The following is a 13105-nucleotide window of genomic DNA, read 5'->3' as shown; positions in this document are numbered from 1 at the left end:
ACTCCTTGTTCTGCCATCTGGTGCCACTGAGAACAGTCTAGAGCCATCCTCTTTGGAACCCTCTTTCAGGTAGTTGAAAGTAGCTATCAAATGCCCCCTCATTCTTCTCTTCTGCAAACTAAATAATCCCAGTTCCCTCAGACACTCCTTGTAAGTCATGTGCTCCAGATTATTTTTGTTGCTCTCCGCTGGATGCTTTCCAATTTTTTCATATCCCTCTTGTAATGTGGGGCCGAAAACTGGACACAGTACTCCAGCTGAGGCCTCACCAATGTCGAACAGAGGGGAATCATCACGTCCCTTGATCTGCTGGCAATGCTTCTACTTATACATCCCAAAATGCCGTAAGCCTACTTAGCAACAAGAGCACACTGTTGACTCATATCCAGCTTCTCGTCCACTGTCACCCCTATGTCCTTTTCTGAAGAATTGCTGCTTAACCGCTCGGTCCCTAGTCTGTAGCGGTGCATGGGATTCTTCCGTCCTAAGTGCAGGACTCTGCATTTGTCATTGTTGAACCTCATCAGATTTATTTTGGCCCAATCCTCCAATTTGTCTAGGTCCCTCTGTATCCCTACCCTCCAGCGTATCTACCTCTCCTCCCAGTTTAGTGTCATCTGCAAACTTGCTGAGAGTGCAATCCACACCATCCTCCAGATCATTTATGAAGATATTGAACAAAAGCGGACCCAGGACCGACCCTTGGGGCACTCCACTTGATACCGGCTGCCAACTAGACATGGAGCCATTGATCACTACCCGTTGAGCCCGACAATCTAGCCAGCTTTCTACCCACCTTGTAGTGCATTCATCCAGCCCATACTTCTTTAACTTGCTGGCAAGAATACTGTGGGAGACCATGTCAAAAGCTTTGCTAAAGTCAAGGAACAACATGTCCACTGCTTTCCCCTCATCCACAGAGCCAGTTATCTCGTCATAGAAGGCAATTAGATTAGTCAGGCATGACTTGCCCTTGGTGAATCCATGCTGACTGTTCCTGATCACTTTCCTCTCCTCTAAATGCTTCAGAATTGAATCTTTGAGGACCTGCTCCATGATTTTTCCAGGGACTGAGGTGAGGCTGACTGGCCTGTAGTTCCCTGGATCCTCCTCCTTCCCTTTTTTAAAGATAAGCACTATATTAGCCTTTTTCCAGTCGTCTGGGACTTCCCCCAATCGCCATGAGTTTTCAAAGATAATGGCCAATGGCTCTGCAATCACATCCGCCAACTCCTTTAGCACTCTCGGATGCAGCACACCTGGCCCCATGGACTTGTGCTCGTCCATCTTTTCTAAATAGTCCCGAACCACTTCTTTCTTCGCAGAGGGCTGGTCACCTCCTCCCCATACTGTGCTGCCCAGTGCAGTAGTCTGGGAGCTGATCTTGTTCGTGAAGACCGAGGCAAAAAAAAAGCATTAAGTACATTAGCTTTGTGCATATCCTCGGTCACTAGATTGCCTCTCCTAATCAGTAAGGGGCCCACACTTTCTTTGACCTTCTTCTTGTTGCTAACATACCTGTAGAAACCCTTCTTGTTACTCTTAACATCCCTTGCTAGCTGTAACTCCAAGTGTTATTTGAACTTTCTGATTTCACTCCTGCATGCCTGAGCAAGATTTTTAAACTCCTCCCTGGTCATTTGTCCAATCTTCCACTTCTTTTCTTTTTCTGTGTTTAGTATCAGCAAGGATTTCACTGTTAAGCCAAGTTGGTCGCCTGCCATATTTACTATTCTTTCTACACATCGGGATGGTTTGTTCCTGCAACCTCAATAAGGATTCTTTAAAATACAGCCAGCTCTTCTGAACTCCTTTCCTCCTCATGTTATTCTCCCAGGAAGCTCTGCCCCTAGTTAGTTCCTCCAGCACTTGCACCAGGAAATTGCCCCCTACACTTTCCAAAAACTTCCTGGATTGTCTGTGCACTGCTGTATTGCTCTCCCAGCACATATTGGGGTGACTGAAGTCCCCCATGAGAACGAGGGCCTGCAATCTAGTAACTTCTGTTAGTTGCCTGAAGAAAGCCTTGTACACCTCATCCCCCTGGTCTGGACTCCACAGACTCCCCACTCAGTTCTCTAAGATCTAATTCTCATGTGAGAATATTCTTGTATGCAGAGATTAGGTGGAAAAAAAAAAAGAAGCATACTCCTAAAGGGACTTAAAAATACTCTAACCTCCAAATGATGACTCTTTTCAAGCACTAACAGACTATCCTTTGAGTGACAACTGAATCAAATCAGCAAGTGTGCACATTTAAAACCACACTCATACAAGAGTCACAATTCAGCATAAAGAATGTGAAATCGGAAACAGAGCAGGTCCAAATATTATTATTAATTTATTCTGCAACTCCAGCAAGGCCATTGTATCTACTTTACAATTTTTTTTTTACTGTCTTTTTAATGGTGAATAGACAAAATAATACAAATACCATGATGAAAAAGAATTCACTCCACAGAAGTTGTTAAATTCATTTTTTGGTCCAATATTCATTCATCTACACTCCAACACAGAACAGTAAATAAAACAAACTTAAAATTTACATTTGTATTAGTTTACAATATTAGTCCTTCAAAATATTCTCCAGTTTCTGAGTAACTTTATAGCAAATCTGAAAAATATTGTAACCCGATAACAAGCAGCTAAAACACCCTCAATTTTTATGATAGCAGTAAACCTGTACAAGAGACATTTAGAAGAGACTACAATATGCTGAAAAAGAAACTTAGATATCATCTGTAGAAATAAATTAAGATGCCACTAGGACACAGTAACCCCAACTCAGTTGTACTTATTTATATCATGTCAGAGTCTTCTTCACAAAAATGTTCCTTACATTTTTATCCTTTTGCTTCCACAGTTGTAACAATAAAAGATAAAGATATAAGGAAAAACTGATCTGATTAAGCTGCAGATTGAAGTTTTCCATTATAATAAAAACTGCACTACCAATAAATTGAGCAACATATCCCTTTTTTAACGTGTGCAGACCCATCATATCTATTACAGTATATACTCATTCATTAGCCCGTTCGTTTATAAGCCGACCCCCCAAGATGGACAGGTAAAAATAGTAAAAACTGTATGACCCTTTCATAAGCCAACACTATATTTCAGGGGTTGGCAAACTTTGGCTCCCAGCCCGTCAGGGTAAGCTGGCGGGTCGGGACGTTTTGTTTACCTGCAGCATCTGGAGGCATGGAGCCCCTCAGCTCCCTGTGGCTGCGGTTTGCCATTCCCAGCCAATGGGAGCTATGGGAAGTGGCGCACCACTTCCCGCAGCTCCCATTGGCTTGGAACAGTGAACCGTGGCCACAGGGAATTGAGGGGCTTCATGCCTGCAAACGCTCCAGGTAAACAAAACAACAGTGTTAGATATTGAATTCAATGATTTCATAGAGTTTAAAATCATCAAATTTTGTTGTAGACCCATTTTTAAGCCAACCCCTGCTCTTCGATGCGTCACTTTTTTACCAAAAAATATTCGGCTTATGAATGAGTATATACGGTAATTATTTTTATATACTGCACATGTCACTACTGCAGAGCATCACAATGCTTCCACAATTAAAAATCAAACATCAATTTAAAAAAAAACCCCTGTTTAAAAGGGTAGAAGTGCAAATTAAGGCTGTTAAACTCCAGCAATAAATACATATTTAACACAAAGGCATTCAATTCAGGTCATAGATCTGCCTAAATTCTGTATCACAGGTACTTTTCAAATGTATATTTTATCACAAGAAAGAAATAACATGCTCAAAGCACATATTAAAATACTGAGAATCAGACAGTTTTCCTGCCTTTTTCTCCCAAATGAAACACAATTTGCAAAACTAGCACATGTTAACAGACCATCAGTGATAAAGAATGGAAGCAGCTCTGTGCTCAACGAGTATATTAAGGAAAGCGGCTAGATTAAAATTAGTTCTGGCAGGCTGCAACTGAATATTTAATGTTTTCTTCGTAATACTGCTAGCAGTCAGAACACATTTATAGTTTTTACTGGTCCATATTACTCAATCAGGAAATAGAAAACCTGGGCCCTGATCCTGTTAACAGATACACACAAACAAAGCCCTGAACCTGTGCCAAGACCAACTGAAGTCAAGGGAATGCTGCAAGATTGCAAGAGGCTATGCTAGTGCATTCAACTGCAGGATCATGACCAAAAGTTCCAGATCTGCAAGTCCTACATTCATGAATTTCCTTTACCTTAAGGACCAAATCATACATGCTTTACTCCAGTAATTTTACTGAAGTTAATGTGATTTCATCTGTGAAATGACCAGGAAGTAGCCTTTAGTTGCAAACTTATATAAACACCGACTAATGACAATGCTAAACAGAAGTAAAGGTGTAGTAAGACTTCAAAACTACCAATTTAAACCTATCGAGTGTACTTTACAAAACAGGAAAGTAAATATGATAAGGTTAGCAACACAATTCAAGTATGCTACATTTATTTTTTAAAATGACAAAGATTTAGTAAAATCTGATTATCCTTTATTAATTTTCCTTCTTGAATCCTATATATTACCTAACAGTTAAATGTAATATGAAAGATTGGATTCTTTCAATGAAATTTATGATGGACATACATTTTAGACATGTACATCAATTTAAATTTCAGCATCAGCATGCAATAATTCATTTTACTATGAAGAGTACCAAACCACTCCTTTTTTAAATGACTAAGAAACATAACAACCCAAACTTTTCAGAACAAAACCAAAAGGCATTCCAATTACATTTCAGACATACTTCTTAACATAAACGTATTTAGATACTTTCATCTGCAATTATAATCTTCAGTTCTATGCAAATTGATTTTTTTTTAAAGTGGCTTTTCTAAGTTATACAGTGGCTTTCTGTTCCCTTCTGGGACTTTTGTGGTTAAGCCCCCCCAACCAGCAGGAGGAGACAGTTCAGAATTGAAATTATGCCTCTCTACTCTTTGCCAGAGCCCAGTTGGGTGAATTTCAAATCAATAGGACCATTCCAGTGCCAAAATTTAAAAACAATAAACAAGATTAAACAAACTTTATATCTAACTCTAATTTCATAGTAGGAAAAAAATTTACTGCTACTTCATTCTGTGAATCAGACCAGGATTATTGGGACAAAGTAAATGACAAGATTATAGAAAAGGTACAGTAATATAATTGCAAGAGCACTCCCAAAAGAAGAATAGTCAGATTACCTGATACCTACTGGTCACAGAAGTCTGCCCAATAATTGCAGACTCATACAGAGATAAAGCAAAGTAGCATCTTGAGATATTCATGGCCAAATTCACTAAACCCCCTGCCTAGTTTCCATACTATAGAACTCTATGCACAATAATGCATTTGACAAGGTTTTGATGCATATGGAGATTCAATTTCAAACATAGGGCTAACCATTGCATGCACACACACTATATCTGTATTTCAATATCAGACTAAAAGCCTAAAATCACTTTAATAGATATATAAAGGAACACTCACTAAATAGTTGTCATCCTGGAAGGCATAGTGCAATGTTGTGATCCACTGGTTATCTCCATTCACTAGTACATCCCTCTCTTCTCGAAAACAGGCTGTCTGAAGGGGGCAAAAGAATATTTTAGTTACAATAAATGTATGTCATGAAATGGCGATCAAATACATAGGATGACATTACAAGGTACATTTATCCCCCTTCAGTAAAAGGGCATTTAATCCACACTCCTGACATGTTGAGAACATGGGGCCAGTAGTGTATCATCACTTTACATCTATTTGGAGTACAACTGTACTTCCCAGTTATTGTTCTTGGGATGAAGACAGAAAAAACAGACTCTTCTGCTCACTGTCTCCAGATCACAGGTCAAAATCTGCTCTCAAACCTGTTCATGGGGAAGTCAATGAGATTATATTATGGTATCTGAGGGCAGAACTAGCCCTACATGTGCACAATTTCTTCTGTGAGCTATATATGTTTCTATTATAAACACTCATTTTCAGGATTTATAACTTGTCCAAAAAATTATAGCCCACACAACTGTACTGAAAGATTGTTTGATTCAGTACTAAACAGTGCTGTCTTATCTACAGCAACAAGACAATGTGAGATTCTCACCCCAACCTCTGTATTTGCTGCATTGAAAAAATACAGCAAAATTCTTTATTTTAATCAGAGCTGCTTCTCTGTGTGTCTATTTGCATTATATAATTTATAAGCACAAATATATTTATATAAGTACCCAAACACAATGACCCCTATAGTAATGCAATTGAAGTCTACAGGAGTAGGATCTGGCTCTACATATTATGGGCTTATTTCATAGCACTGTCACTTCACGTTTACACTGGTACAGTCATATTTTATATATGCAATATTTTTCTAATGATTATAAATAAAGTAACCTCCAGCTACTTCCATCTTCCCCTCAATCTATTAGTCAAACTAGCTGATTTCTTTTTGGCATCATATCTGAGGGTTTGGCCATGTTAGAATTAAGTTGATGGTGAGACATCCAGGAGGACATGTTAGAGACAGGTTGAGATGCAAGATGGGATTGAAAGAAGCAGATTTGCAAGTCATTGGTCTAAAGATGGTAGCTGAAATCATGTCAGCAGATGAGATCACCCAGTGAGAAGGTATAAAGCAAAAAGAGGAGCAAGCCAAGATGGAGTCCTCCGAGATCCCACACAGGGTAGGAAAGGGGAAGAGGAGAAACCACCAAGAGATGCTCAGGAATCACTGGAGAGGTAGGAGAACCACAGGAGCACAGAGTTGTAAAAGCCAAGGGAGGATAAAACGCTGAGAAGGAGAACAAACAGTGTCAAAAGTGGGAGACAGATCAAAGTGATTAGAGTCCTTGAGACTTGGTGAGGAAAATGTCAGTAGCAATCTTGGAGAGAGCAGATTTGGTAAACTAGAAAGGAAGGATGCCAAACTGAAGAGGATCCAAGATGTAACTGCAGGACAGGAATTCCAGGCCATGGTTGTAAATGATCTTCAATGAATTTGGAGTGAAAGCCAGAAGAGGGATAGGATGACAGTTGAAGAGGCAGATGGGGTTTTTTAGTTTTTGAAGATGCAGAGACCTGGGCATTCTTGGATTTTGAGTGGGAGCTGGCTAGAAAAGGATGAAAGAGAGAAGAAGATTAGTTGATAGATGGAGATTTGGAGGTAAAGCGTAGATGAGAAACTCTGCCAAGATATACTGTAAATATTCTGCTACTCCAGATACACATTTAATCAGTTTCAGTCAATTTCATCATCTTAAACCATATCCTGTGTCTTCATATTTAAGCAATAGCTTAAAGAAAAATCAAACCTTTTCTTCCTTATTATTTTTTCAACCTCATTTCCAAAAACAGCCAAATACCAAAATGAGTATGACAGGTTTCAGAGTAGCAGCCATGTTAGTCTGTATCCGCAAAAAGAAAAGGAGTACTTGTGGCACCTTAGAGACTAATGAATTTAGTTGAGCATAAGCTTTTGTGAGCTACAGCTCATTTCATCGGATGCATTCAGTGGAAAATACAGTGGGGAGATTTATATACACAGAGAACATGAAACAATGGGTGTTACCATACGCGATCAGGTAAGGTGAGCTATTACCCAGCAGGAGAGCCGGGGGGGGGGGGACCTTTTGTAGTGATAATCAAGGTGGGCCATTTCCAGCAGTTAACAGGAATGTCCGAGGAACAGGGGGAGGGGGAGGGGAGGGGGAGGAGAAAAGAATAAACATGGGGAAATAGTTTTACTTTGTGTAATGACCCATCCACTCCCAGTCTTTATTCAAGCCTAAGTTAATTGTATCCAGTTTGCAAATTAATTGAGTATGGTTATTGTTGGCAGTGAACTTTGGAGAGGGACAAATGAAGAGTGCAGCTTAATGATTTTTGCGCAGAGATGAAGCTACACTTATAAGAGCAACCAAAACACACCAAACCTTGTTTTGACCACTAAAATGAGCAAATGTGACACAGAGGTCGGAAAGAAGAAACACTTAATCACTTTTTACACCTGAAGAGTAACCTTATGCAAGAGAGAATAGGAATGACTGACGCAAGATTCAGTAATAAAATACACTGCACAATGAACAAAAGATCTTTATTGGGAGTCAAATGAGAAATAGCATGAGGACAAAAAAAGAATTTGGGGGAAGAGTGGTTTGGTTTGGTTTTGTTTAAGTCTTGCCAGAAATAGAGAACAATGAGAAACTGGAAACTCTTTGTTGTTCCCACAACATAATGACAAGTAAACAAACTGCATGTTATTACACAGATGCATGGAGCTAGTTTCTACAGTGAGTCTATCTAATATTTATTGTGCCATCATATCTGACACAAATTCACAAAAGATCTTGCATTCCTTGAGTACCCAAAAGACTCCTGGATGTGGAGGAGAATGCCTGGAGCTGGCAGCAATTTTTACTACAGTAGATCATATTTGAAATTTTAATAGCCTGGCGGAGAAAGCTGGAGCAGCTCTCTCACGAGTACCACTTTGTCTTGGGCTCCTGATCTTCTCATATTACTCAGCCTCTCCCTGGATCCTCAGCCCCACTTCACTAAGCTCCCTCTGGATGAAACTTTTCCAAGTACACAAATCCTGAGGCTTACAGCGTGGATTCGTTTTTAGGGAAGATGTGTATCTAAGTCTCTTAGATAGCTTTGACAATCTCAACATACACACATCAAAAGTAAATGTTTAAAATGTATATGTATAAAAATAAACATTTATTTTAGATGTATGAAATCTGCTTTAACTTGTAATATCCCTTGGGTTCCTTCTAGTCTAGACAGAGTAAACAATACTACTGGGTGCCTCTCCCCAGCCTATCAGGCCAAATTTTCTTGTACTTCACTTTTTCCTTGACCTGTCTGGCCTCCACTCGGTTGACAGCTTCTCTTGGACTGCCAATCCTTCCCTTCCCCACTTCAAACATTCCCAATGCTTTCTGTGGGTCTACTACTGAATTATGTAGGGCCATCAACAAATAATGGGGCTCATTATATGGTAAATTATGCAACTGCATAAATAACAGGCCCTTGAAGACTGTTATCTACAGGATGGGTCATGCAGTGCTCCTACTCTCCCAGCTGATGAGAAGGCCAACAGGGCTGAGTGACAGCCAATTAAGACAGATTAATTTTTCCCCTTAAAGGAAGGAGGAGTAAGCAAATTTAGTACTAGATTTAAGACCCAAGGTAATATGACAAATATGACTAATAGCTTCAGTGTATGTTACCAAACACTTGATAACTTTTGTAAAGTGCAAAATTATTTTATCTTAATCTTAATCAATAGATCTTCTGCTGATCTATTGATCAGAACTATTTTATGAACTGTTGGATCTTTAGTACTCAATGCTCTACAACACTTAATCTCTTCATATTAGACAACACCAAAAACTTGTTTTAGTTAAAGTTCTAGAATGAAATGCAGTATAAATAAGTCACACACGATGGAATTCAGCTGCATTTTTTGCATTCCACTTTATTTCTATCTTGGTGTTTATATTCTGATGATCTCCAATGCGCTCAGCCAACTGTTTAATAAGTAAGATTGATGGGAAATCCATTGTGTTTCTAGAGAGCATTTCCAAAGAAAAATTAAGACCAAGTGTTGATTTATATGGTTCCTGTATGTTTTATGAAAATTGTATCACATTAAACGAACATAAATGACAGAATCATAGAAATGTTGAACTTGAAGGGATGTAGAGAAGTAATCAAGTCCAGTTGCTTGTGCTGTGGCAGGACCATGTAAACCTAGACCGGGATAGGCAACCTTCGGCACATGGCCCATCAGTGTAATCCACTGGCGGGCCACGAGACATTTTGTTTATATTGGCCATCCACAGGCATGGCCCCCCGCAGCTCACAGTGGCCACAGTTCGCTTTTCCTGGCCAATGGGAGCTGCGGGAAGCAGCAGCCAACACATCCCAGCGGCCCTCGGGTTCCCACAGATCCCATTGGCTGGGAACTTGTTTGAACTCTAGCGGTGTTTCCCCCCAAAGTTAGATGAAATTACAGTGTGTAGTATGTTTCATTATTTCAGCATGAAAGCAAAATCAGATAAATCAAAACTAGAAATAAAACTCCATTCTATTTTTAAATGTACCCTCTTAAAGCCAGTTTAAAAATTGTATTTCTTTCCATTAAAATGAGGTTATAAATAGTTTTGAAATATCTTCTCTATGCAAGGTATTTAAAATGTCCTTCCCACAGGTCCCAGTGGGTTTCTTGAAGTCTGCACAATCAGCCTAAAAAGAACTACAGCTTTATTTTTCCACTGGTTTGGTGACTAGATGACAAAAAATGGAAACAGAACCTTCTGGAATTAAATTGCATTACACAGTGTGACCTTCAATGCCCCACATACCTGCAAATGTCATTCTTTTCAATTTTTGCAGTGTGTGCCTGCCCTATTATTATAATAACAACAATAGATTTAGTAGTGTCTACAATATATTGCACAAATACCAAAGTACATGTAAAAAGCTTATACTATAAAAATACAACACAGAGATGGAGGATGGGGAAAGGAGCACAACAGAGAAAGAAAGCGATCAAGGAGTAACTACCATGTTTTGATAGTCTATATCTCCCAAATACACCATAATCTAGACACAAAGAAAAGGAGTACTTGTGGCACCTTAGAGACTAACCAATTTATCTGAGCATTTTGAAATGCTCAAATAAACTGGTTAGTCTCTAAGGTGCCACAAGTACTCCTTTTCTTTTTGCGAATACAGACTAACACGGCTGTTACTCTGAAATCTAGGCACAGTCAGCCAACTGATTTCTTGTATGGATCAGTAAGCCAATAGAAGGCATTTGTCAAACTAAGTAACACTACATATAAAAAGTGTTAAAAGTATTTAGGTTGCAAAGGCAAGCATGCAAGTTAGAAAATGACAGATTTATGATTGCTCTTGCAACCTTAGTTCAGCATCCTGGTGTGTCCAATCTGTTCACTGAATTAGGCAGGATCCTTGTGGAAAAAATTGTATTGGGTCATGTAATTAAGGGTCATAACCATACATAAGGGGCAAAATTAAGGTTGCATGGGCTACTGTTAATCTGACATTTTCCTTACTTTCAGTTCTTGATTTTGCAACCTACATAACATCCTTTTAATGTAGTTTTTTGTATGTAATGTCTTAGGATGTTTTAAAGAACAAAAGTAAACACAAATTCTGTTATGTAGAACCGCAGTAAGCTCTTCAAGGTTTGAACCCTGAGTCTTCTGCTCTGTAGCACAGACTTCTACCACCTGAGATACAGGACTAACTACATTAGCTGGAAGATGTTATGCCAGACTTGGGGGGAACTGCTGGCACCATGTACGAGGGTTAACTTTTACTCTATGCAATTGAAATGTTACACAAGCACACATATTTATAGAACATACTATGTTAAAATAATTTAAGCCCCTAAAATAAATTTACAACAAAGCAGGTTTTACTGCTATAATTTATCCTTTCCTACTTTTCAATAAACTGATATCTGTGGGCTGGTCTACACTGAAAATTTACATAGCTATGTCTCTCAGGGGTGTGAAAAATCTACACCTTTGAGGGATATAGCTGTCAACCTAATCCCCAGTGAAGACAGCGTTAGGTCAATGGCAGAATTCTTTCGTCAAACTAGATACCACCTCTTGGGGAGGTGGATTAACTACAGCGATGAAAGACCCCAACTGTCACTTTAGCAAGTATCTACAGCAGTACAGCATTGCAGCTGTGATGCTGTAACGTTTTAAGTGTACATATTCCCTAAATCAACTGTATTTGTATCAGTATAGTTAAAAAAAGAAAAGAAAAGAAAAAGAAAAAAGAAAAAGAATCACATAATAAGGGCTGCATTCCAAACAGGAAGAAAGCACCTGAAGGATCATAGGGTTATAAGGAATAGCCAGCATGGGTTTGTCAAGAACAAATCATGCCAAATCAACCCGATTTCCTTCTTTGACAACATTACTGGCCTAGTGGATAGGGCGGAAGCAGTAGATGTGATGTATCTTTGTTTTAGTAAGGCTTTTAACATTGTTTCACATGACAGTCTCATAAACAAACTAGGGAAATGTGGTCTAAATGAAATTACTATAAGGTGGATTCACAAGCACAACTGGTTGAAATACTGTACTCAAACCCAATAAGGTTCACTTTCCTTTTGCTTAAAGAGGAGAAAAGCTATACAAACTTATCCAGATACCCAAGACATGCAACTTGGTTCCATGGAATACAGACTGATGTTATATGCAGACAATGTCCTTTTGTGTATATCCAAACTACAAATCACTATTCTAACCCTCCTATCACCAATTCAAAAATTTGGAGCAATAGCTAGTTAAAAAATAAATTGGGAAAAATCAAAAATATTACAACTCTCCTGGTTGTCATGTCGTGGGGCTTTTTCTCAATGGAATTTCCATAGGCAACCTGATGTAATTAAGTATAAAAGTACCAAGAAACTTTAACAAACTAGTGAAGGTAACTTTAGATCCTGTATTCTTTCAAATAAGTAATGATACAAATAAATGGCACCTTCTCTCCCTGAGCCTATGGGGAAGGTCAATCCAGTAAAAATGAATATTCTGTTTAGGCTCCTCTATATTTTAAATGGCCTACCTTTAGATACCGCTCTTTTCATTTTAAAAAATTTACTAACATTATTAGAGCATTTCTGTGGGGCCCTGGTCAACATACAACTATCATTTAAAAATCTGCAGCTCCCTAATGTCAAAGAGTGGTTTGTGCTCCCAGACCTACAAAATTACTATTATCCTTTTCATTATGTCACAGATGTCAAATTGGTTCCAGCATGCTAACATCATGATACCTACATGGGTGGAAACTGAACAGGTATTAATGCAGCTAACTCCCCTAGTAGGAAAACGAGTTTTTCTTTGTCTGACAGAGAAAAATAGGATGCCTGCAGCAGAGACTGTGCAAAGGGTCTGGGTTGTCCTAGCTAAGAGGTACCCGTTTCAGCCTTGCTGTGCTCCAAAAGTACGTATCTAGGGTAACCCAGACTTGAAAATTGGGAAAAAACCTGGAGAAACTGTCTGAACAGGGGTTTGATATAGATGTCTAAAATTAAAGAAACAATATAA

The 13105-nt window shown here is 38.9% G+C and overlaps 1 protein-coding gene across 7 annotated transcripts in view; it reads right to left on the bottom strand.

The window, feature by feature from the left end:
- Positions 1 to 13105, bottom strand: part of CDC42BPA (CDC42 binding protein kinase alpha) — a 322274-nt gene that overhangs the window by 195769 nt on the left and 113400 nt on the right. For all 7 annotated transcript variants that reach the window (XM_073338668.1, XM_073338662.1, XM_073338664.1 and 4 more), the window contains exon 4: positions 5493 to 5588. In XM_073338668.1, the coding sequence (XP_073194769.1) occupies positions 5493 to 5588 (96 nt within the window). The remainder of the gene's footprint in view (positions 1 to 5492; positions 5589 to 13105) is intronic.

This window comes from Lepidochelys kempii, chromosome 3 (assembly GCF_965140265.1).
Source record: "Lepidochelys kempii isolate rLepKem1 chromosome 3, rLepKem1.hap2, whole genome shotgun sequence".
NCBI lineage: Eukaryota > Metazoa > Chordata > Testudines > Cheloniidae > Lepidochelys > Lepidochelys kempii.
The sequence above is the reverse complement of the archived record's forward strand: the minus strand, read 5'-3'. Positions and strand labels throughout refer to the sequence as shown.